The following is a 25,927-nucleotide window of genomic DNA, read 5'->3' as shown; positions in this document are numbered from 1 at the left end:
CTCTTAGGAGCCCTTCCCTCCATCAATCGCTCGTATGCAAACCCTCGTCTCAGCAGCGGCTATCAGGAAACCCCACCCAGACACCTCCCCAAACTCCACCCCCACGGTTACTACCATCAGTTGTTTGATGCTCACAAAGGATTCCCCCACATTGGACCAATTTATTTGTTCATTTAAGCACTGCCCTTTGAGAAACAAATGTAATGTCCTGAAACTGAAGCCATGCTAGGAATCCAGAATGATGGTAATGATGACAATAGGGATGATGATGATGATGGCAATATTCAACACTTTTCTTTTTGAAACACTGTGCTGCGTTCCTGAAATGCATGACGTCATTTAGCCATCAGAAGCACCCTCTGAGAGCACACTGTTCAGGGAACACTTCCTCTGTAATGATCCGTCACTTTAAACCTGTGGCCTAATCACCAAGATATTTTAACTTCCACTTTGATGTCCAACCAAAACCTCAAATTCGATATGGCTGTGCCGGAACTCACCACCCCTTCCTGTCCTCCTGCAGACTCTCAGACCACTGCTCACTCACCCCTGAGTGGCAATGACCTCCACTCCTCGACTCCTCCCCCCACTCTCAGCCATTCCCAGTAATGCTGATCTGTTCTCCGTCAGGTCTCTTGGCTCCCTCTTCTCTGCAAACCCCGTTTCGCACACGTTCTTTCCACTCCCCCAGCAACCACCCAAGGAGGCCTGGCCTCATTTTACCCAGGAACACTTGGGGGCCCGTGGGGTTTAAACTTATTGTCTGAGGCACTCACTCAGCTGGTTTAGGGCAGAACCAGCACTGGAACCCGGAACCATCTGGCTCCAAAGCCCTCTCTCTGTCACAGCAGCGCGTCTCATCAGCCCCAGTCTAGGGCTGCGGTACCTTTAGCTATAATGCAATTCTTTTACATCCTTCAGTGACACTGTATTAAATCACAGTGTGCTAATTAGGAGTTGTTTCCTTTTTAATTTTTTTTTCAATCTCGTAAAGCAGGTGGAGGAAGTCCCATTTAGTGCTAGAATACCATTAGCATCTCCCCAGGACTTGCTAATCTTCCTTTCCAATAGAAGGAGAGCAGGCCTTGGGTTCGGAGGTTTGGCAGGCAACGAAATCTGGCTAGAAATAATTGGCATTGTTTCATGCTCATGGTTACCTCTATTTATGGCAGATGACACCAGTTTTTCCACGTGCAGTAATGGAAGTAAAACTCAACGTTTTCTTTAAAAATAAATGTATTTGAGTTTTAGAAGAAATATGTCTGCAGGGATCACAATGGTGGACTGTGGGGAAAGGGACACCGCAGCCGAGTTGTCGGGCAGGGCACGGATGGTTTCTGCTGGCCAAGTCCTCAGCAGCTCTTTGGAATCAGGAACTTACCTACTCAGTGGCCCCCAAGGTGCTTCCGGCCCACCGCAGGCTTGTGCAGGTTGGAACAGGGAGGCCCGTGGATGCTGCCTAGCCCACACTCAGGCTCCTGTGGCATGGATGAAGAGTGAGGCTCAAAAACAGGAGGCGGCTTCTTTAAAGTTTTATAAAACATTATAGTTGTTCTGGGACCAGCATCTAGTTCTACAGATTGCCATCCCTTCTCTCTCCTCTGCCCCGAACTGCTTCGGCTACAAAAAAGCATTCAAGACACACTCACCATTCTCCTGTCTGAAGGAGATCCCATCCAACCCATGTGCTCAGATTCAGCAAGAGAATGCAGCCCTGTGCCCTAAGGCATCCATTACATTGTATAGAATGACATCATCTCTCTATATAACCCTAGAAAGGTAATAGCTATGTACCAGCTTTGGGAAGAACAGTCACTGAAATAATTTTCCGTAGGGTTTAATTCTCTTGCAAAAACCCAACTGAGAAAAGCTACTAGGGTTTAGCCCCTTTGAATGATTGAACCTCCACAGGCCAATGAGCCTTTCCTGTGACCAACTGAAGTCTCTCCTGCTTTAATTTAATACCATCTCCCTTTGTTCAGTCCCCCTGAGATGTGGAGAACTTATTAGCACGTCTCTCATAAAACGCTAGCATAGCAGGAAATTAAATCCATCTGGTATAATCAGCTGTTCTGAAAGATTTCCTGGTTGCTCTGCTGACTTTGTGGTTGCCAAGGTGATTGTAAATTGATCATTGCATGACTTGTCCTCGGATCATTCCAGGTATTGACGGTAAGATTAGACATTGACAAACCCAAGAATGAATGTTAGAGACCTGCCATGATGGTAAAGGAGACCCTAGACCCAAAGGAACAATCTGGAGAAGAGAGAGCTCAGGAGAACTCTAGGGAATTACCCCAAAAGTTTCAAGGACAGTCTTGGCCAAGAGGGTAGAGATTTGTTTTGCGTGGCCTCAAGGGGGCAGACTTAAGATTATGGGTAGATGCTCTAAGGAGATGGATTTCAGTTCTGCATCTGAAAGGCTGGAGAAACACACACTGCCAAGTACTGGTGAGCTTGCCGGCCCTAGAGATGGCTGTCTAAGAGTTCAGTGGCTGCATTGTGTAAAGGGCGGACTAGGCTGTGAGATACTTCATTCAAACACCGCTAACATTCCACCCAGCTCTGTAACTTCGTGATAATGGTGATTTTCATTATAATTCTCCTGTCTAAGGAACCAAATTTTGTTTCCGTTTCATTCTTTTTCACAGCAATTCAGATTTAAAATAAATTACTCATTACCCACGTTCAAAGCGTCCTTTCACAGTATGATATAAAAAGACAAATATGCATTCTATGTATGCATTTTGATTCAAAAAGAAGATAATAACAGTAATAGTTATCTCTTTTCCAAGGCAGTATGCTAAGCGTTTTACATGCATTTAATCTTATTTCATGCAAATTTCATGAGATGAAACTGTCCAGAGATAATAGTAAAGATAGACATTAAAGACTGTCATTTAGAGAGAAATCTAAGGATGCTTCTCTGCTCAGAGGGTCATAAAGGTGGAAGGAATCTTGTCTAAACCAAGACCGGAATAAGGTTTGGCTATCCAGCCACTGGTGTGAGGACATTCTCTGGCACCACACAGCCTTACGCTTATTCAAACATTCACTCGGTAAATCAAAATGCGGTTTGTTTGTGTTTTTTTTTTTTCCTGTTTGGCACTCAGGAAATGACAAATCAATGTCTTAAGGGATTGACAAAATATGTAATTAGGCACTATCAATCATCATAAAAAGCGCCTGCTTTTTCTTACATCAGATAAAAGTGTATTTAGTTTGCTAAGAACTTTCCAGTTCAACTGAGCATTAACTCTCTAAGGCTGCAAGCCCGGTATGCAGTTCCAGCCAAACTCCTCTGCTGAGAAATGCCGGGACAGTGCCGGGCAGTCAGAACCCGTGACGCTAGGAGCAGACCTGAACCGCTAACCCGCCCTGCCACCTTCAACGGGACACTTCTTATTTCTGCACTTTAGTTTCCTCATTTGCAAACTGGAGTGCGGGGAATAAGCTATATGATCTATTAAAACTGTTTCCCATTCCACCTCTCTCTAATCCTGTAATTCAAAAACAAGTCAGGAGAAGACTCTTGGCCTTGGCGTGAAGACACCTTGAAATTCCTACCAACGTGGTGATGGTGGGGAGAGAGGGAGAGGGGGAGGGAAGGAGGGAGAGGGAGAGAGGACAGAGAGATTGCACGTTTGGCAAGGCTGGTGGGCAGAGGCCTGGAGCTTCCTCGTTGACATAGCAGCCTTCCCTGAGTGTTTCAGTGTCTGTGGGTTTTTAAAAAGGTGTTTCCCAAAATATCCAAAGTCAAATTTTTAAGTGACTTATGTATATATCTAGATGATCAATTAAGGCTTGTCCTAAAAGGACTTTCTTTGTTCTTTTTTGTTGCGGGAAGGTCGAACACCACGCTTATTTATTCCATAGCTTCACAAACAGGAAGGATGTTTTAAATGACTCAGTTCCACAATTTGGGGTAGATGTATATTTAAAGAAACATTGTTGCATAACTGACACCGCCCCTTCCTAAAATGCATCATACCAGAACCAATTTTGGAAAACACAAATATGAGGTGGTATATTTTGAAAACTATGTGAACATAATAAATCCTTAATTAATATTTGTGGCTTTTATGGGAACTATTTGTTTTTTAAGGCATCGGTCTTGCAAAACTCATTTCTGTTGGTGGAGGGAACTAGAGGGGGCACGTAGGTTAAATCATGTGTCTGGGCTTTGCTTCCAGAGTGAAGTATTTTATTGTTCTACTGGAGAAGACTAACAACATCTTCTGAACTGCTAAGTAATTTATGTAAGTCTTATTTATAGCCCATATTTGTGTGGCATTTATAACTCACACGTGTGCGGCATTTATATGTGCGAAGCGTTTTCACCTTTATTGTATCATTAGAGTCTCACTCAGCCCAGCGGAAGTGACTTTATTCCGCATTAAGAGATGCAGGAGACCAGGCGGCATCTTTTCGATTTGCCTAAAGGAAGTGAGCTAGGAAGTTCTAAGACAGGGGGGTCTCAAACCTGGGCATTCCAATTCCAGTTGTAGTGCTTCTTCCCAGCTCCATCCCTTTCTGCATACGATGACACAACACTGCCAAAATTAACAGATGGGTTTTAGACTCAGGCAGACCTGGGTTCAGCTTCTGCCTCTGGCACTTGCTGGCCCTGTGCCCCTGGGCAGGCTATATTTCTCTTTGAGCCCCATTTGTGAATCAAGCTAAAAATAGTCTCAGCCCCCTCACACACACACACACTGTGGGACTGTGAGAAGAATTGAGTGGAATAATGCATGAAAAGCACATAGCAGAATGTTCCATACGTGTTAGCCGTTGTTATATTATTATGTAATCAACAAAGTATGTTGGTTACACTGCATGAAATACTTTCAGTTTTTCAAAGACACTGAAATGCATGTGAAATCAAACCTTGACAATGAATTTCTTTTTAACAGTAAAGTCATGTGCCAGATGCAAAGGACAGTATTTTATAGACAAAGACCCTAGTTGGAAGGCTTGGTCTGACTTTTTCTTTTTTAAGGGGAAATTATCTTTGGCTTTCTGTGGCTTCAAAGTGTTCTTAATGCTAACATTCGTAATAATCTGAACCATATAAAATTTTCCATTTTTCAAAGTCTGAAGCTACAGAATAGTGGCGATTTCAAATGCCTCAACCCAACAGGTCAGCCAATTTACAGCAGATGAAAGAAAGCATTTTTCTAATTGCAATGGGATTACCGAAGAAACTGAGGTTGAAAAGAAAATGATTCCATTTTTCAACGCATTTTCATTCCAACAGAAAAATGAGGGAGGGATGCCACACTCCCAAAAATTAAAGATTAAAGCATACAACTTTCTCTTTCCATTCCAAAACACACCCATGCATCTACTATACCTTGGCTCCAAATGAAACCCAAAGGGTGAAATTGTATGTCTCAATGCCTGCAGATTTCCAAGGAGGGAACCCAAAGTACTTGATAGCCACCGTGCTGAGGGAATCGGCAGCCGTTGAAGTCACCTCCTGTGGTCTTGCCAAATGTTTGAAAGGGAATATGTCTGTGTCCCTGTGCGTGTGTGAGGGTGGAGGTCGGGGTGCATGGATGAAGGTTTTGGAGAACCTGAATGGGGCGCTCCGCTTGCCTCCAAGGGAGCACTGTGTGTTTACTTCTTCCCGTGTGCGCCCATGCCTTTCCGCTTCTGGGTGCCGCTGTGTTTATCTCTCTGTTGGGCAGGGGTGACTTTGCGCCTGTCAGCCTGGGTGCGCGAGAGCCAGGGTGTTTGTCGGAGTGCTGGACGGGTGTGTCTCGGTGTCGATGGCTGTGGTTCCGTATAAGCCTGAGCTTGTCCGTCGGGGAGCATGTGTGCCTGTCCGTGCGTGTCTCCGTGAGCACTCGTCTCTGTTTCCGAATGCAGGGGAGTGCCTGCGTGCCGCCCTCTGCCCTGAGACCTCAGGCCGCACAGGCGCCCAGGGCAGACAGGTAGCAGCTACAGAGGAGCCCAAAGCTCCCGGGTTGGCTGGTATGCTCGCCAGTCCCAGCTCCAGCCCTCGGGAGCCAGCTAGGGCCCCGCCCGGGCCAGCCCCAGGAATGGGCGGGAGAGGGAGGGGTGGGGCGGGAAGGGGAGGGTGCGTCGTTTCTTTGGGGCTGCCTGTGCCCCATTGGCTGAAAGTTCCCACACGTCACCAAGGAGGCAGTTCCTCTAAAGTCCTGTGCACATAACGGGCAGCGCGCACTCCGAGGAGGCTGCTCCAGGTCGCAGGCTGGGACTGACGGATACCGTGAGCCCAGAGAACCCCACAAGCTGAGTGCAGGACGCGCCCCCACCACACCCACCCCACGGCCGCTGAATGAGGCTTCCAGGAATCCCCTCGCTGTCCGCAGCGCCCCACCGGAGGTCAGTCCTCTGAGGCTCGGCCAGTGCGCCGGCAGCCCGCGCGTTCACCTGCCAGCCTGCGCGTCATGGGGCAACCCGGGAACCGCACCGACTTTTTGCTGGCGCCCAACGGAAGCCATGCGCCGGACCAAGACATCACACAGGAACGGAACGAAGCATGGGTGGTGAGCATGGCCATTGTCATGTCACTCATCGTCCTGGCCATCGTGTTTGGAAACGTGCTGGTCATCACAGCCATTGCCAGGTTCGAGCGTCTGCAGACGGTCACCAACTACTTCATCACCTCCCTGGCCTGCGCTGACCTGGTCATGGGCCTGGCAGTGGTGCCCTTTGGGGCCAGCCACATTCTCATGAAAATGTGGACTTTTGGCAATTTCTGGTGCGAGTTTTGGACTTCCATTGACGTGCTGTGCGTCACGGCCAGCATTGAGACCCTGTGTGTGATTGCGGTGGATCGCTACTTTGCCATCACGTCACCCTTCAAGTACCAGAGTCTGCTGACCAAGAATAAGGCCCGGGTGGTCATTTTGATGGTGTGGATCGTGTCAGGCCTTACCTCTTTCTTGCCCATCCAGATGCACTGGTATCGGGCCACCCACCAAGAAGCCATCAAGTGCTATGAGCGGGAGACCTGCTGTGACTTCTTCACGAACCAAGCTTATGCCATTGCCTCCTCCATCGTTTCCTTCTACCTGCCCCTGGTGGTCATGATCTTCGTCTACTCCAGGGTCTTCCGGGTGGCCAAAAGACAACTCCAGAAGATCGACAAATCCGAGGGCCGATTCCACGCCCAAAACCTCAGCCAAGTGGAGCAGGATGGGAGGAGCTGGCATGGACATCGCAGGTCCTCCAAGTTCTACTTGAAGGAACACAAAGCCCTCAAGACTTTAGGCATCATCATGGGCACTTTCACCCTGTGCTGGCTGCCCTTTTTCATCGTCAACATTGTGCACGTGATCCAGGATAACCTCATCCCCAAGGAAGTTTACATCCTCCTGAACTGGGTGGGCTACGTCAACTCTGCCTTCAATCCCCTCATCTACTGCCGGAGCCCAGATTTCAGGATTGCCTTCCAGGAGCTCCTGTGCCTGCGCAGGTCTTCTCTGAAGGCCTATGGGAATGGCTACTCCAGCAACAGCCATGACAAATCTGACTACACAGTGGAGCAGAGTGGCTGTCACCTGGGCCAGGAGAAAGACCACAAACTGCTGTGCGATGATGCCTCAGGCAGAGAAGACTTTGTGAGCCATCAAGGTACTGTGCCTAACGATAGTGTTGATTCACAAGGGAGGAATTCTAGTACGAATGACTCACTGCTCTGATGTGGTTTTTCTACTTTTTAAGGCCCCCCCACCCCTCAAAAGACACTAAACAGACTATTTAACTTGAGTGTAATAAACTTAGAATAAAACTGTATAGAGATGTGCAGGAGGAAGAACATCCTCCTGCCCCCTTTTTTATTTTTTTAAGCTGTAAAAAAAAGAGAAAATGTATTTGAGTGATCGTTGAGCGATTGTACAGTTCAGTTCCTCTTTGCATGGAACTTGTAAGTTTATGTCTGAAGGGCTTCAGTCCCAGAGGACCTGGGGCTGCTATGTGTTGATGACTTTCTGTGTATCTACCTCATTGGTCAAGTATTAAGAGTAATATATTGCTGCTGGTAATTTGTATCTGAAGGAGACCTTCCTTCTCGCACCCTGGGAATGGAGGTTCGGGAGTATCTTGGACCATACAGCTGTGAACATGGTCTGTCCCGGTTCCTCTTATTTGCTGAAACAGGGTGTTGCAGGCAGGGATTTCAGGGGGAGCTTCCGTTGTTTTCCTGAGCAAAGTCTAAAGTTTACAGTAAATAAATTGTTTGACCATGACTTCATTGCACCTGTTTCTCCAAAACCCCTTGACTGGAGTGTGCTTGCTTCCCCCACTGGAAACCACAGGTAACTATTTGTAATAACTGCCCAGTGACTTAATGTGGACTGGCGCAGAAAGGACATGCCCCGGTTGTTTAACCCTTCCGTTTGCCTTTGAGTCTGTCGCAGCAGGCGACCCGGCGCGCACCTCTCCCGACTCGAGGGCCCCAGGTCAGTTCTGCCCTCTCCCAGCCTAGCTCGTCTTGCCGGTCCTACGGTGATTATTCTCTGTTGTTACATCAGAAACACTGACTCACAGAAATGGACTCACGAGCATCCCTTGTGTCCCTTCATGCGCCCCCACCACCCACCTTCCAGCTCTGCTTGCTTAATAGCTGCTTACATTTGTGTCTCTGCTGTGTCTTATAGTGGGGATCTTTGTGCTGCACTGGGGCTTGGCATTTGAAGAATAAGACAGAAGTTCTTGTTAAAAAAAACTATTAAACTTCACCCTGTAATTTCAAAGGAAACTGAAAGGACTTTGGAAGACACTTAACTGAGGCATACCCCATGACCCAGAAACAGGTTTTTAACCCCTCCTCTCTCGTTACTCCTGTCCCTTCGGTCCCCCTCCCTTTGACTCTCCTTCCTTTAATCTCAACCAAGATTTCTCAGCCTCAGATAGTCCCCTGCAGTGGGGTCTGTCCTGTGCATTGTCAGATGTTCAGCACCATCCCTGGCCTCTAGTCATGAGATGGCAATAGCACCCCCTGAGCTGTGACAACCAAAAATGTCCCTAGATATTGCCAATGCCCCTTGAAGGGTGCCCTCACCCCTGGCTGACGCCACAGATGTAATTCAAACACCTGAACAGATTTTGAGATTCTGTCTGATGTCAGCCCTTTCTTTTGCACAGCCACAGAGAAGGATTTTTCATGATTCTCCGGTGAGCGACAGGCCCTGGGCCAGCGCTCTTTTCAGTCCCTTCTGCTGCCTTCCAAACTCACCTTCCAGCTGCCCAGGCGCTGCCTATGGCTGTGAATCGTTTGGGAGGCTTTATCAATGGAAGCCAGGCCTGGGAGCAGTTGCTGCCAGTTTGTGGAGAGATAATGCTGTTAGAAGGCACAGGAGAGAAAATCACAAAAGTAAACACATTTCTTCTCTCACCCCCTTTCTATTTTTGCCTGTGTGTCTGAGCCAGGGCTTGGCCCAGGTCTGACTGAGTGGATCGTCCTCCTTGGCAACGCCAGCCTGGAGATCGGCCTGCAGGGTTCATTGCCATTTCACTGGCTCATGAAGCTGACTCCACTCTTCCCTTCCTTTCTGTCCCAGCCACGGTCCCCAGGCAGAAAAGCATTGGCCCCTTCTGCTTCCTGTCAGCTCAGCGGTGGGTGTCTGGGTGAGCACCGAAGAAAGAAAGTTAGGTGCCCATGATTTTGGAACATGGAGAGCTGGAGAGTGTCTGCCGTTCAGCACTTTTAGTTTTTCTCTGAGGGCTTTTCCTACCTGTCACCACATTCTCCCTCAGCCCTGGGCCCCACACCCAGAGGTGCAGGCAGCTTCTCCAGCTAATCCCCCCACTCCTCGTAGCCTCACGAGATCTCGGACTGGGAAGAGCCCAAAGAGAGCATTTGGCGTCAGAAGAGCCCAAAAGCATGCAAAGGGGAATGACCTGTCCAAGGTAAGAAGCCAAGGCTGTCAGGTGGTGTGGGAACCGGTGCATTCTCTCTACCACGTGCTCGTCCAATTCTGCCCTTGCCCTCAGTTGTGGGGGCTTTGACCTGGGGGTGTCATATAAAGAAATTCATTTCAGTGGATGTGTGTATTGCTTTTTGGTTTTTAACTCGAAATTCAGACAATAAACAAATAATCTGTAAGGACAAGAGGAAGAAGGTTCTTCTACTCAGCAAGAGTCCACAGAGGATATCTTCGAGGATATCTTCAGCAATTCGGGCAGCTGGGAGATCCTTAACTTTTTGTGACCTGCCAGGGGTTTCAAGCCACTCTCGGTAGAAATTTCCCATAGTCTTACTTAAAAAAAAGTTGGAAACTTTCCTGTCCTCGTAAATATTGTTAGTAAACTATACATGTCTATGTGTACATACATGCATATACTCTTCTGGTTGCAGGAGCATCTGATGTAATTTCAGTGACAAGTTGGGCTGTGGATGTTCATTCAGATCCCCAGGTGAGAGGGAGTGCAGCCGTATTCACGTGCCTTCAGGAATACTTTCAGAACTCCGATCAGCTGTAAAGCTCTTGACAAGCAGGAGCATTTTTGGCACGTCTCAGTCCCTTGCTTTCTACCTCCTTTTATTTTGCTTTGTTTCTTTTTGGGGACAGGAATCTGTCAGTGTCCCCCTGTTCCTCTGTTTGCTGACAGCTTGCTTACATAAGGTTTGTGTTGGCTTCACTGTCATACAGGTTTCTTTGCCTGGACAGCGAGTTCTCAGAGTCTGTCAAATGGGAACCTTATCCTGAGATGCAAGTTGACAGGTGTGCAAAGTGGCAGGACAGGGTGGGCGCCCCCCACCCCGAGATCACCGTTGGGGGAAGGAATCTGAGAAAAAGGAGTTGGAAAGAGGAACTGTCATTGCAAGATGCTTAGGAGCTTTCTGATGAACCTACAGGCAAAAGAAGACTAGACTAGACTCAGCTGGGAGGTAGTATGGAGCACGTGCTGTGTGCAGTATGAGAAAAATATAGGCTTCAGTCTCTGCCTTCTGTAGCATCTTATTACTAATATTAAACAGATCTCTTGTATGGAATCTTACTAAATGTTAGGGACTGTGCTAGGCACCTGTTAGGTGTTATGTCTTCTTGAAAGCCTTTTGATGTAGGTAGCATAATTGCCTTCATCTAACAACTGGGAAAACTGAGGCTCAGAAAGCTTAGGTGACTTTCCAAAGCCACACAGCTGTCCAGCTGCAGGGTCAGGATGGGAACTCAGGTCCATGCGAGCCCAGCACCCATGGGGCCTACCTAGCACACATGCAAACCAGGAAGCAGCTGGAGGCAGCTTCCAATCAGTGCCAGAGCAAGTGTAAGAACTAGACATGCAATGCCTTGTTGAGAGAAGAGGGAGAGTGCTGTGGTTTGGGCACGGAGGAATGTTCCCTCTGAAGCATGTGACTGCATGGCTGCCGAGGAGTGGGGACAGGAAACCGGCCACTGAAATGCCTGGTTTGCTCTTCTGAGTCTTTGCTTTGTCTTTTCAGAAAATCAGTCCACACTGAAAAGAGGATGCGAAAGCTTTACACAAGCGCAGGAGCAAGCAGAAACAAATGCTGGGTTGCAGAGTTAGGAAGGTCTCCTAAATGGAGCAGTGAGCTGAACCTTAAGGAGAATGTGGCAGGCCTACGAGGCCCCCCTATAGGTGTGCTGTCCCTTCGAACTATCATTGGAGACAAGGGATATAGATGATCTTAGGACAGTCAGCAAAGAGCAAGGAGGGCGGAAGCACTTGGAATGAGACTTTTCACTGACAATATAACATCTACTAAATTCAGCTCTGTACCAGTCCCTACTTCACTGGCAGTGCAAATATAATGTGAAGGAGGGATTTTTGACATACCTAAGAGAACAAACTTCCCAAGCACTTTCAAGAACCGGAGAAGTATGGGTGCCTTATGAATAATAGGAGGCAGGATAAGGTAGAAAGAGGCCTGGATCTGTAAAATAATGGGGCCAGTGCAAGTAGGTGGTCTCTAAGCTCTCTGAAGATAGATAGATAGATAGATAGATAGATAGATAGATAGAGGCTAAGTGGAAACAGCAGTTTATATTTCTAATTAGAGTTGATGGCATTTGTCATACAAATAAGGGTGGAATATCCTGGCGGTGGTTAGCTTGCAAAAAGGACTATTTGGTGCATGATAACTGCCTTTAGCTATTTTAAAACCATTGGAGGAAGAAGGCTTATCATTTCTATGCAAAAACTAGAAGGCAAGCAGAACCTTGCAGGAAGGTACAGTTCAGCACAGGTCAAGGAAAGACTTTTCTAAGAGTGGAAGAGGTTACCCGACAGAATAGTGAGCCTCCTGTCATCGGGAGCATTCAAGGAAGCCCAAATGAAGTTCTGTGCAGAATGAAGCACACAGAGTTTTTGCACAGAGCGGGAGTTGGACTAAGCTCCTTCCAAATCTCTGATTCTGTGTTTTTGAAAACAATAGACCTGAGTGTTTTTAAAAAGTATTCAGACCATCCCCTGATCCCAGCTAGCCTTCTCCCCAATTCAGTTGCATTTCAGAGGTTTCACTGCATTCCTAAACAGGAAAACCTCTGAGGGAAATCAGGATCTCAAAAGTCCTTGGCCCTGGTGGAAATCCAGAAATAGAGCAGTAAGGTTAAGCAGTTTTCCAAACTATTAGACCTTTTCATCAGCTGCTCTTCCCATGCCTTTTGCAAATGACCTACTAACTCCCAGAGAGAGAATAATGAAGGCTGCCGAGTCCGCTCTGCAAAGGCTATTACATCCTACCCCACCCTCAAAATCATTGCACTTCCTGTGGTGTTTCCGTCACCCTCACAGGCCTGGAAGGAAGGGAGGCAGGTCCCTGGCCAGCACCAAGCACTGCAGAGCCCTCTGGTCTAAGAGCCTGGAGATGCAGGGTCTGGCTTAGCCCAGCCACTAATCAGCGACCTGCTTGCCCTGATCTGCACCATCTCTTATGAGAAATAATGTGGTTGACACGTGTCCTGCGTTTCCTTCTTTCTCCAACATTCGGTAAGATTTCAGGAAGTCTTCAGGGCTGTGCATCTGGCTGCATTGCTTTTATTTTAAAAGCACACTTTTTTTCTTGTTAAAAAAGTAATAGAACTCATTATAGGCCGTTTTTTTTAAAAAAATTATGATAGCACAAAATGAGCTAAATCACACATAACGTTACCAGCCAGATACAACCATTGTCGCTGGGACGCACATGGGCCCAGTCATTGTCCTGAGCGTGGCTATCCAGTGTGTGAAAATATATTTTTAAATAAAAATGGAATTACTAGATTATTCATAGAATTTTTAACTCACTGCTAACACTTTTACATGCCTCCTTGTATATATTTTATGCATAATATGATCCAGATATCATACTTCCTTCTGATCTATTGGCTGAGCAGTATACAATGGTCAGCAGTTTTCAAGTTTTAGGGGCACAAAAGAGTCTGGACCCCCAGAGCCTGCAGCTTGGGAGATCTGAGCTGGGGCCCAAAAATCTGCATTTTAGCAATTTCACCAGGTTTCTCCAACAGAGGTGATGCCTGGACCACATTTTGAGGAACAAGGTTACAGAGATACGTTTTACAAATTAACCAGAGTGCTTGCTCCCCGCCCCTTGCTAATGGATGAAAAGAAGTTTCTATACTTGGGCCTTTGAAAGCGTGCTCTCTGCACCTGGGCTCTGACTTTAAAAGCAGTTCACGGGGGAACCCCCAGGGCAGGGCTCTGTCTGCCTGGTTACGTGCCTCTGCCCCAGCCTATGGACTGGTATTAAAATAAGCCTATTCAAATTACTTGGTGGCCAATACCTACCACTGGAAAAATGCAAGAGCAGGTTTCTATTTCATAGGGCACCTCTTGCGATAATAATGGCCAATGATTGTGCTTGCTCCTATCGTATAGAAAAGGAAACTAAAACTCGAAGGGGTTAAGTTGCTGAAGATTCCAGAGCCCAGTGGAGTAAACCCAGGTGTACTGGACCAGGGGCCCTATGCTTAGGGGTCAGATCAAGAGAAGGAGAGAGACCACGCTGAGAGGACTTTTCTAATGGGTACATTTTGTGGATTCACCAGGGATTTTTTTTTTCCTCCCAGAGAGGCCTGATTAACTTCTGAGCTTGGAAATAAGGCGAAAGCCTGTGCCAGTTAGGTAGGCTGTGGCTAAGCAGAAACTAGGAACCCAGGTGGCCCTGCGAGCTGGCAGCACGCCAACCCTCTTCACGATTGAGCTCGGTGGGGCTGAGCTGCCCGGGAGAAGGAGGAAGCAGAGGAAGGCTCCTGGTAACACAACACTGGTTTGCTCTGAGTCAAATCACTACTTTTGAGTCAGAAAACCCTTGACATCTAGATATGGGGCGCTTTTCCCATTTCCCTGCCCAGGCCTGTGCCAGCACCTGAGGTTTCACGTTAGATATTATCAGGACGAGAGGGGCAGCGATCGAGCCCATCACCCCTTGGAGCGGCACTGACCTAGAAACCCAGCCACAGGAGGCAGGGTCAACCACAAGGTAGTTCAGGGACTAGCAGAGGACTGTCTCTTCTGCTTGTTTCATTATTATTTTTCCAGTGCTGTGAGGGGAAGACTGGAGTTTCTAATGTGTTCATTTATCTAAGAAGCGAAAACAATTTTTTTTAAATCTCAGCAGTGACGCCCATGACAAAGCCCGAGCGGAGTCCCAGGGAGCCCTGTTTTCCTTTCAACCACACCGCACTGATGTTGCAGCCCGCGGCCTTGCGTCCAAAAGCCACAGCTGCCTTTTCTGGGGAGATTCCCTCATTATCCCAGTTCTGTCTCTATTCTATGGCCCAGTTGTTCTCTCCATAAAAGGCCTATTAGACGTTTCTAAATATTGCAGACAATCCTGTTTTTTTGTTTTGTTTTGTTTCATTTCGTTTTGTTTTGTTTTGTTTTGTTTTGTTTGAGAGGTACTCGCTGTTCTGGTGAGATGTATTGCACCAGTAAGCCTGTTCTTTCACACAAACATTCAGACTCCCGTTCTTGTGCAAGATCCCACAACGTCTCCTCTCAACCCGCATGCTCACCTGGCTTCCTCAGCATAAGAGAACCAAGGTTCAGCCTCTAGGGCCTGGGGGGCCAGCCTTCGAAACCTCTTTCTATGGGACTGTGGAAGGGTTAGTGGAATCAATTTTGGTGTGAGTTTCCTGATATTATTTTATTTTATGGCAGTGGGTCCCAACCCGCTGATTTGAGGGAACTTCTGAGAAAATGCATCCTCCTGGGGCCCCTTCCCCCACCCCCCAGATTCTGATCTAGCAGGCTGTGGTTGAGGGCCGGTGATTGCGTTTTGCCACAACTTCCTCTAGGGGACCGTGAGGCAGGTGCTCTGAGGATGATCGCATTCGGGGACCTAGAAGTCACACCATCTTCCTCCCCGCCCTTCCCCGCTCAGGAGCACAAATTATAGGATGTAGGCACGTGAAAAGAGGTCCCGCAGAGCTGTATGCATTCACGAAAATAACGATGCTGTCAAGTAAACAGAACCTTAATTTTCCTGTCTTATCAAATAAAACAGTGTAGATGAAAACAATTTATAAATGCAGCATTACTATAAAAAAGCAAGGTGAGAATTATCTTGAGCAATTAGACTCTTGATTGAAAATCCACAGTTTTGCCTCATACTAGCATTGAGGTCACTGGGCCCCGGAGCCTCTGCATGGAGACCAGGAAGCAGCAGCACAGGCAGGAAGGGGGATTTTGCCCCGGTGACAGGCTCCTTGTCCAGTGCCCTTTGCTCCTGGACACTCGCCTTGGTTAAGGCAGATCAGACTAAGGTCTACGTGAACCAATTTGCCTAATGTACATAACCCTCCTACTTAGAAATCTGAAGGGGGACCCGCCCAGTTGCAGAGAAGAGCATTACTCATACATATTCACACACCTCCACAGATGCACACACCCAAAAACACACACACACACACACAGAGACCTTGACATTGATGACAACACCCATATTGACACAGATACACGCATGCATTTTCACGGAGATATATGCTCACTTAAAGGGTCTTTTGTGTCTACTCCCACACAAATACATACACACCTGTAGGACACTGACACACGCAGATCTAGCCATTCTCTCTGAGATAAATCCGTACATGAGGGTTCCTAAGCACACCGCTGTGCTCCAAACCAGCAAACATGCTGTGTCAAATAGTCACGGTCCCACTGCTACCTCAGGTCAGGCTCATATACTGACCCCTCTTCCTCGGCAAGCATATGCCCCCTTGCCTCAATACGTGTCTCTGTGCTTTTTTGTGCCAGGACCTGTGCGATGCTGAGGAGCAGTGGGTGAACAAAAACAGTTTACCTTTGCTTTTACTGAGTCGGTGTGTGAAATGCATGCAAAATTACAACTGTGGTCGGTGCTGTGGAGGAGATAGGGGGTATTTTGAGGACATCTGACTAATAGGGAGAGCTCAGTGAAGGTTCTCCCAAAGAAGGGAGGTTTCAGCTGAGAGCTAAAGGAAAGCTAGGGAGGAGAGAAGAACAGGCCGCTCGGGGAGAAAAGCAGGTGCGAACGTCCTGTGCTGAAAGGAAGCCTGGTGCACAGGAAGGCCTGAGCGAAGGACAGCCAGGGCAGCTGGCGGGTAGAGGGAGAGCACAGCAGGGCGGCGCCTAAGGAAGCAGGGGTCACACTGAAGGGCCGTGTGGGCCCCGTTAAAGTCTTCATCCTGAGAACATGTAGAAGCCATTGATATGTTTACGGCAGAGGTCAGATGTGTATTTGAAGACTGTCTCCGAAGGTGTGCCTGCTCATGCAGAGCATCCTCGCGCAGATCAGTGCACACATGTGGCTTCACAGACACACTTGTGTGTTTCTTAGAAATGCATATTTACATATCATACTCACCTGCAAACCCTGCTTCTGTGAACACACCCACAGGTATTTATATGCGTGGTATATATAAACCCAGTGGGCGTGGGGAGGCCGGCAGACACCCTCCTCACAGGGCACCATCAGGACTAGGCCTGTCTCTGGGGCGGGACTGGGGAAGTGGTGCTCGGGGCCAAGCCCTGTGACTTCGCAGCTCCGGGCTTTGCAGCTGGCCTCATGCGTGTGCCTTCAGCCCTGCTCCTCTCCTCTTGGCTCAGGGCACCCAGTGACAAGGTGGGGTTTCTTCCAGAACACGATCATTGACTATTCCTGGCCCAGGCGCTGAGGGGCGGAGGGGCAGGTCGGGTTGCATAAAGATCGCCTTGTGCCCTCCCGGAGTGGTCAGCAGAACCTCTGCCCGGCTCCAGGCCTGCAGTGCTCTTTGCAGTGAGTTGGCAATGCTGAGAAGTAAACATAAGGACAGGGAATCCGAGGTCCGCAGGTCCTGGTGGGGACTACGGTGGGACTTGAAGCAGTATGCTCCCTAAGTGACTGCTGCAGGGAATGCGACACTGGAGGAAGAAACAGACAAAGCCCGGCAGGAAAGCCTTCTTCGGGCACAATGCCCGGCTCTGACCCTTGCTGTCTTGGCACCGTAAGCTCATGTACACACATATTGACACATGAACAAATTTTCCTCCAGTGGGTGTAGCATCTCACAGCAGGGGAAGTAGCAAGGAATTTATCAGCCACAACACCGTGCATTATTTTTCTTCCAATGAATTAGAACTATGCTTGTGTACATTTGGCTCCTGTTTACCAGCCAAGCAAAGGCCTTGGCCAGGGCCAGCAACAGACTCCAAGGAAATCAATAGGAACATTCATGCCAAACTGAAGGCTCACCGATGGCCTCCCATGTCAGGGCCGTAAAGACGTTCCTGAGGGATTTTTTCAGAGTCCAAAGGCTCCCACCCACTGAGAGCGTATGTTTTCAAACGTGTGCTTGGCGAATGTTTTCTTCCATAATTAAAAGAAATTATATAATGTAATTGGAAGCTCTTTTTATTTTGCTTCAGGCTGTGTAAGGAATATCCTTCTTTTCTCCCAGTTGGGTGCTATTTTGTGCTATCTCGGCAGCGACCTGCCAGATCCTTCTAGCCGGAGCTCTGCGCTCCAGGGGACACTGTGTCGTAACTACCTCTCCCATCGATCCTGCCCTCGGCAGGTCCCAGAGGGCTTTTAAATCTGCCGCCTCATCTCATCCTCACAGCCCTGAGGTCAGCCCAGTTGTTCCCATTTTGCAGATAAAAATACTTAGGTTAAAAGTCTTGCTTAAGGGCATGGAGCTAACACATGACTGGGGTAGGACTTGAACTTGGTCTTCATACTTATCCTTGAGAAACAACACAAATTTGCCTACACTCTGCTACCCTCCTAGGACCTGGTGCTGTTCTCACTGTACTTCTCTGCTCCCTGCTGCATTTTGTCTTATAGATAAATTCATAGTTAACACTGCTCCCATCACTGAAGCCACGGTTGTCAAGCTGCAGATAAGTAATTGCCTGCCCAAGGAGAGTCCCCAGGATGGGAACGAGCTGTGAACACTGGTGAGCTCACATGAGGAGTGGGCAGTGTCCAGCTCTACCAACCATGACTAAGAGCAAAGGCCCAAGCCTTTCTGGCTCCATGCACGTGCCGGACACCAGATGCATGTTCACCAGGTCAGAGCTGTGGAGCCCTGTGCCCTGCTTCCTGTACCTGCCCCGCCACTGAGGCTGTCTTTGTTCACCTTGCCCAGCTCCTCCCAGACCAGGATGTTTCGGTGGGAAAACCCAGTGTGATCTGCCCCAATCCCACACCCACTGGGCACAGGCCAGCCTGCTTCGGAGGGCCAAGTTCCACACCTCGATAAAAATTGCAGGCTCCAAGAAGTATTTTAACTTCTGGAAAATGGCTCGTGTTTGGTTGAAATGTTTTATTTTAGTCATAGCAATTAGATGTTCTTGTTTTGCACACATATCTTCCAACGGAATTGGCTTCGGTGCAAGTGAACAGGATTCTGTGGGTCTGGGAAAGCTTGGGGAAGATGACAGATCCCGACGGTGAGGAAGGCTCCCATTGACAATCTCTTCTTCTTGGAGGGTCAGCTTATCTGGTTTCCTTAGCTTTCCAAAGTGTGAGTAATTCATGTACTCATTTGTTCAAAAGATCTTTGAACACGTGTACATGCCAGTGCTAACTGCCTGGGGTACAACCATGACCAAAGTAGACACAGCTGGCCCCTATTTTTTAAATACTCATCCAAGGATGTATTTATTGATTTTTAGAGAGAGAGAGAAACGTCTGTTGGTTGCCTCCCACTTGGGTACCAACCAGGGATCAAACCAGCAACCAAGGTATACGTTCTGACTAGGAATCGAACCCACAACCTTTAGGTGAATGGGACAATGCTCCAACCAACTGAGCCACCCAGCCAGGGCATGGTTGACCCCTTTGTTTAGTTTCTTACAGTTTCATGGAGAAGACAGACAATGAAAGGGAATTACAAATGGTGTTTGGGTGCAGCTTGCTAATACTAACACATACTTATGAACAACGGTTAAGGGCTGAAAAAATATTAAAAGGTATGTCTGGATTTTGCCAGTGGATCCAGAAAGCTATCTGCTATCTGTCAACATCAGACTGGCCACTAACCATTCATAAAAATGTTATTAGTTCCTTTTAAAAACATGGCTGGGAACTGTGTCCAGTTCTGAGGTCCACATTTTTTAAGGGAAGAAGGTTGGCCCTTCTAGGTTTGCCAGATTTAGCAAATTAAAATGTAGGCCATCCATTTACATTTGAATTTCGGATAAGCAACAACTTTTTTTTCACATAAGTATCCTCCAAATATTACATGGAAGATACTTATACCAAAAGAAAGATCGTTTATCTGAAATTCAAATGTAACTGAGCATCCTGTATTTCATTACAACAGTCCTACAAGAGTGAAGATTGAAAGAAAGCCTGACAGTTTATCTTGAAATAAAGAGTTGGGGGAGCCTGACTTTTAAGCTTAGAGACAATGATAATGAGAACCTCGATTTGTGTCAGGAAGCCCTTTCCAGTGTTTCTGACGGTATATATGGAAAATGTTAAAAGGTACATTGGGAGAAAAGAAGGTGAGAGCACAAAAGCGTGAGAGGCCAAAGGTTGGGAACTTCGCACAGCCAGTGTTTTCCAGGCCGAAGCTCACGCTCTGCAGCAGCAGCACAGCAGCCTCTGAACAGCCTTGCAGGAAACGTACCTGGCTGACCTGCGTTAACCTAGCATGCCCACAGAGCGCTATTTATGGGCTTTTGTCTGTTTGTTTTCACGTGTTTGTTTTAGAGAGGACACCGATTAACTTCGTGCAAGCTTCCCTGCTCTGCTCAGCACACATGGAGGGACACGGGAATAAAAAGTGAAAGTCGTCTGCAAATTATCCAGAATGCCGCTGGGAGGAAGCGGATTTAGTTTTTGCAAACAAAAGGGCAGCTCTGGGCCCAATGCATGGATACGTCTGGGTGACAGATGAAGACTAGAACTTTCTAAAAATTACAATAGCCTGAAAGATAATCTGCTTCCTGTTTCTGTAGACATTAAAGCAGAAATGAAATGCCAGCAGGGATTCTGGTTCTGTGTAGGCAATTCTCAGGGTCTGTTCTGACAGGTGTGTGCCCACAAAACACAGAGGGGCTTCCACCAGCAAACTTTCTTTAAAACTGTGTCCCATATTCTATTTTATTTTCTGCAGTCTGAGTCCATCCCTTCTGGATTCACTGTTGCTGTGTTCCCTTTACATGTATAGGCCAAACCCCTCAAGGAGATCAGTCCTTACAAGTGAATGATCTTAGCTCCGCTCTGGGCCTCTGCACAGCCTCCCCCAGCGACCACGGGGCTTGGCTGCCGGGAATCCCACCCCGAGCCTCTGGGAGGGTAACAGGGAGCTCACAGTTGTGCTCAGCAGCCCAGAAGAGGCTGGGATCCTCTAGGACTGTGAGACTGTGCCACGCAGTGTCTGCGGGGTGGTCCAGATCACCACACGTGTGGCGCTCGGCATAACATAAGTCAACAGAAAGTCTGATCCCTGCTCTACCCTGTCCTAAGTCTATGACATGGATAAATGTCTGTGTTTCCCTCTGTGGAAAACACAGGAGTGATGACACTACATCATGGTATTAGGAAAATTAGAAGAGATTATAAGAATGTCCACCCATCAGAGTGGACATTCAGTAAATGTTTATTTAATGCATAACTATGAGTATGATGGTGAGGGTGGCAAAAACCATCAAAGAAGTTAAAGCTCCTCTTTAGAAATTTACTAATCAGGGTGCTGAGATGTCAGGTCACAGCCAAAGTGACAAGGTGGAGATTGTCTATCTCCCTCCTACCTTCCTTTTGAGACTGTGCTTGAGAACAGAGAGTAAGGCATATGCATTAAAGAACACTGCTTTCCTTTCTGCAGTCTACAAAGAGCACTGGACCTGGGTCACCCGGTTTGATTTCAGTGACAGCAGCCTCATCATTCCTGGATTCCATCCTCATCTGTAAGATACGGGGGGCAGGGAGGTGCTGCAGATGCTGTTAGGTTCCGGAAGTTGTGCCTCTGAATTGGAGTGGTGAATGCAGATATTTAAGTCATACTAATGGCCCACACTACTTAATGAGAAAAGACCTCACCAAACTAAAGCTGTGTGTGTACACGGCAACACACGGTACACACCAGCTGCTCTGAGCTCACTGTAATGGCCCCCTGCCCTCCTGCCTGTCCGTAGGTTTGGCAAACAGAGTTAGATGCAGAACTGGTTGTGAAGGAGTCAGATGAGCCCTGACCTCGGCACGGGGAGAGCTGGGTCCTTGTCCCCGCCCGGGCTCTGCAGGCAAACTCACTGTCCATCTCCAGGGTGGGGCACTGCCCCTCCCCGTCGTTCACGTGAAGGGTTTGGTCCCAGGATCTCCAGGCTCTGTGTCTCTTGGGAAAGTATCTCAGATCTATTTTTGCTTGGATTTGCATGTACTCCACAAGGATTATTATCTGGCTGACTCAAATTGTGCTTATTTCTTTTGTTTGATCTGCTCTGGTTTCATAACACAAGCTCTACAGCCAATTTTAGCCCGTCTTGGATTATGGGAGTGTCAAATGAAGGTATTGGAGCATTTGTCACGGTTTCTGCTGGGGATACTTGTCTCCCCCTTTCCCACCCCACCCCACCCCAACGCTCCTTTCCATCTGGCACAGCCCAAGCCCCTCCCCCTCCGTGGATGACACGCTAAGTGGAGTCTGCTTTTCACATTAGCTGAGAGGAGGCCCTGAAGTCAGAAATCCTTGGCACATGAGTCATTTTGTCTCTTTGTGCCTCATTTCCCCCAACTATAAATAGGTGGAGTCTCGCACTTTCTCCTCTCCCGGCATTTGCAGCCCCCAGTAAAGGTGGTTTTGTGCCGAGGTAGCCCATTCCCACAGGCAGGTCGCTCCTGTCATTGGTGGGCTCCCTCGAAAAGTCACAGCCCAGGGGGATTCTCTAGGAAAACAATGTCTCTGTCTCTCTGCTCCCACACCTGGCCCCCTGCAGACCTCTTCCTCACTGCCTGAGTGAGCTTCCTACATGCAGAAGTCGGCTTTGCTGGAAAGCCTTCAGTGGCTTCCTGTTGCCTTCAGGACAAAGGCCGCGGCAGGTGAGTTCCCAAGGAAGCACAGAGGAAACTGTCCCTGAGGACTGATGACACTCCCCACAGGCTCCAGCATGCACTGTGTTCCTTTGCTGGGCCCTCGAGGTGCCGGGCGGTGCGCTGGGAATACAGAGAGCAATGAGGCTTGAGCCCTGTGTTTTCTGAGAAGCTTAGACACCTTTTTAAAAATGGTCACCAGCTACACGAAATCACGTCTTTTACTTTTAAGTGCTGGAAGTACTCTTAGAAATCACTGACCTTGCCTGACGCTCTCTTGTTTCACTGTAGTGGAAACTGATGTCACAGATTTGGCAAATTGTAAAGTAAAACATGTCTCATAAGAGGTCTCCCTGCTTCTCCTCGGCCTCCACTCTGCAGCCAGAGTCATCTTTCTGAGCAGTGTATGACCTTGTCATTCCCTGAGCAAACAGCTTTCTGTGGCCCCCACTGTCCCTACAGTGGAAGCCAAACTTCTTCCAAGACCCACAGTGCCCAGTGTGGTTAGGTCCACGCAGCCTGGAATGCCCTTCTGCCAGATCTCCTGGCTTCTCTGTGTCACTCAGTCTCAGGGCTAATGGCCCCTCCTCAGGATTGCCCTCCCTGACCATCCATGTGAAGCAGGTGTACAGCCCGCCTCACTCCCTTCCCATCACCCTGATTGGATGTGTTCACAGCACATGACACCATCCACATCATCTTGTTTGTTGACTGATTGTTCTTCTTCATTACTTGGGTTAACTCATCAGAGGCTAAGCTGCAGGAGGGCTGAGATTAACCTCTGTCACTAGCATCTGCAACATAATTGGCTCATAGTTGACACAAGAAATATTTGCTGAATGACTAAACAAAGGAATGAACACATATTGATAGAAATTTGAAAATGCAGAATAGTATAAAGAAGCAAAATCACTCATACTTCCTCCTGGATATTACTTCTGTTAACATTTCAGAGTATTTCTTTCTTTTTCAGGGTTTTTTAAATGTATATGTATGATACCTATTTTGTGTATTTAATAAAAATTAAGATTATGTTAAATTATGGTTTGTATCCTGCTTTTTTGTACTTATTATATTGTATCTCCAAATGTTGTGAAATAATCTTTTAAAATGCTATTTTAAGTGCTGCATAAAATTTTATATGACTGTAATAAAATTAAGCATTTCTCTATTGTTGGATGTTGATAACTAATTTTTTCTAGTTGATCTTCTCTCTGTCCAAACTACGCTAACAAAATTTGGTTTTTAAGATACTTCTGGTGCCTGTTCCTCGCTGTGAGTAGTTGAATAAAAGTTGTTCCTTTCTTTGCAGGAAATGTCAACAGACCAGTTGTTAGTTTTGTATGTTTTCAGTGGATTTTTCCAGTGGGGATTGACTAGTTGATGGTCTAATTATTAAGTCAAAGACATGTGGGAAAAAAAGGGTTGTGTCTCTAAGCCATCCTGTTTGAAAGACAAATCGGCTGACGTGCTCCTACCTGAATGAAGTGAGTGGGGAACAGAGTCCCGTCCTCATGAACCCACCGCATCCTCTCCGCTGAGGGATGTTTTCCTGTTGAAATTAATTCACACTCAGGTACAGAAGATTCAAGAGTTCCCAAACACTTGTAGACATAAAATCTTTGCAAACAGAAAGATTGTGAAAGATAAATTAACTCCCTCACTTTTTAAGGAAGAAGAAACTGACTTCCAGACAGAGACAATCTCTGGCTAGGGTCTCGTAACAAAACTGGTGGAGGCTCACCACCCCTCTCCCCTCTCCCTGCCTCCGTCTGTCCCTTTCTGCCTCCTTGCGATATTCATCTTTCATGAACGAGACTTCAGCAAAGATGTCTCAGAGCTGGAAGAGATCTTCGAGATGAACTCCACCAACCTCTGCATTTTTGAAGAGGAGGAAATGGAGTCCAGACAAGGGAAGGGCGTTGTCAGGTCACCGCACCAGCGGCATGTGGCAAGGCCGAGATGAGAACCCACTTCCTCTCCTTCTCGTCCATCGGTCTTTCCACTGCCCCAGCTTTGCGAGCTCCATGAAGCCTACACTTCGTAGCATCTACCCTTGGGCTATTCTGCCTTGAGTGCTAAGAAATCTGTTATTCCACAGGGAGAACTGAGAGATCAGAGCCGCCACTAAAAGCCAGCCCACATTTACAGAGGGCGGGCTGTGGGTACAGCACGGCAGTTGTGCCGAGGATAAAACAACACCTCCAAAGAACCATCCCTCTGTTATCATCCCCACCCCCTCCCACGCAGCACGGGGCTCCCACATAGCACACTGAGCTCTGCTTTCTCACTCTTTCCGCACTACTCACGTGATCTTTTGAATGTCGATCTCTCCCACCAGACTAGAAGCTTCTGAGAAGCCCTTTTTCTGTCTTTGTTTTCTCAGCCCTCTGTGCTCTGTTTCACCAGTCAGTGCCTGGTGCATAACACATGTTCCGTGAATATTTGTTGAATGAATGAATGAATAAAACACAAGTCTCTGTATTAGATTGGTAGGGCTGCCATGAAAAAATAACACAGATTGGGTGCCTTAAACAATGGATATTTATTTTCTCCCAGCTCTGGAAGCTGGAAATCCAAGAGCAAGGTGCCAGGTTGGTTCTCTCTGGGGCCCCCCCTCCTTCCACCACTTCATGTGGTCCCTCCTCTGTGCACCCATGTCCCTGGTGTCTCTCTGTGTGTCCTACTCTCTTCTTCTCAGAGGGACACCAGTAAGACTGGATTAGGGTCCACCTTAAAGGCCTCATTTTAACTTACTTACCTCTTCAAGGACTCTGGCTCCAAATACAGCCCCATTCTGAGGTTCTGGGGCTCTAGGCTTCAACAAATTAATTTTGAAGGAATACATTTCAGTCGACAACAGTTCCCTACCCTTCACTAGCTCACAGTTTAATAAAAAGATGGACACATGACAATGAAATGATAAGGCAATATAATAGCTGCTGTAATACAGGAAAGTAACAGCCAGTGGAACCCAGATAATCGTTAACCATCGCGACAACTGCATCACCAAGCATCTAAATGTGCCATGTGCTCTCCTAGGCACAGAATGCATTATTTGATTTAATCTTTGCCAGAATTAAATGCCAGCAAACATTTACTAGTGCCTGCCATGTCAATCACCGTGTGAGGCTAGATCTCCAAAAATAGGCAAGTTTAGATGACAGTGGGCAGACTCTGGCTGTTTCCTAAGAAAAGAGACACACCTACGTATGGCTGCCATATTGCCTCAGTCCATTTCTGGCCCGTTTACGGTTCTCACACATCTATCATTCCCTCGCCAGGTAGTTTAGTCTATGTCCAACCAGGAAAATGGGAATCACTGTAAGTCTTTTGACATAAGAAACTTCATATCGATACTATCACGGTCAACACTTTGCAGATGAAGAAACTGAGGCACTGCCAGTGTATACTGTATTTTGCCATGGGTAATATGCACTGACATTTTTGGCCTCAACTTTCAAAAAAAATCTTTTGTTTCAATTTTTTAAT

The 25,927-nt window shown here is 47.4% G+C and overlaps 1 protein-coding gene and 1 long non-coding RNA gene across 10 annotated transcripts; one reads left to right on the top strand and one right to left on the bottom strand.

Annotated features, from left to right (window-relative positions):
- Positions 1-1,297: 1,297 nt before the first annotated feature.
- On the bottom strand, positions 1,298-5,944 carry LOC123811227. The gene is made up of 3 exons (XR_006784367.1): positions 5,354-5,944; positions 4,484-4,553; positions 1,298-1,478 (listed from the first exon to the last, which is right to left on the bottom strand). It is a non-coding gene; the product is annotated as an uncharacterized LOC123811227 (long non-coding RNA).
- Positions 5,945-6,190: 246 nt separating this feature from the next.
- Positions 6,191-23,514, top strand: ADRB2 (adrenoceptor beta 2). Of its 9 annotated transcripts, none has more exons than XR_006783589.1 (3): positions 6,191-7,605; positions 18,242-18,468; positions 20,117-23,514. XR_006783589.1 is itself a non-coding variant. In XM_045820590.1 (3 exons), the coding sequence occupies exons 1-3, from the start codon at positions 6,417-6,419 to the stop codon at positions 14,558-14,560; spliced, it is 1,251 nt and encodes a 416-aa protein (XP_045676546.1). In that variant the 5' UTR covers positions 6,191-6,416; the 3' UTR covers positions 14,561-18,222. The 9 variants fall into 9 exon arrangements, 8 of the variants coding, with proteins under 8 accessions (XP_045676546.1, XP_045676535.1, XP_045676502.1 ...); XM_045820590.1 differs by lacking the exons at positions 18,242-18,468; positions 20,117-23,514 and adding exons at positions 10,331-10,389; positions 14,558-18,222; XM_045820579.1 differs by lacking the exons at positions 18,242-18,468; positions 20,117-23,514 and adding exons at positions 10,331-10,389; positions 14,555-18,222.
- The last annotated feature ends 2,413 nt before the right edge of the window (positions 23,515-25,927 follow it).

This window comes from Phyllostomus hastatus, unplaced genomic scaffold, assembly GCF_019186645.2.
Source record: "Phyllostomus hastatus isolate PE091 unplaced genomic scaffold, TTU_PhHast_1.1 phas_contig_150, whole genome shotgun sequence".
Lineage (NCBI taxonomy): Eukaryota > Metazoa > Chordata > Mammalia > Chiroptera > Phyllostomidae > Phyllostomus > Phyllostomus hastatus.
Note: the sequence above shows the minus strand (reverse complement) of the source record. Positions and strands in the feature narration are given on the sequence as shown.

Coding starts and splice junctions, on each gene's coding strand:
- ADRB2 (XM_045820526.1), top strand. CDS start 6,417: ATGGGGCAACCCGGGAACCGCACCGACTTTTTGCTGGCGCCCAACGGA. Junction 7,606..10,330: donor AGACTTTGTGAGCCATCAAG/GTACTGTGCCTA, acceptor TTCTGGTTGCAG/GAGCATCTGATGTAATTTCA.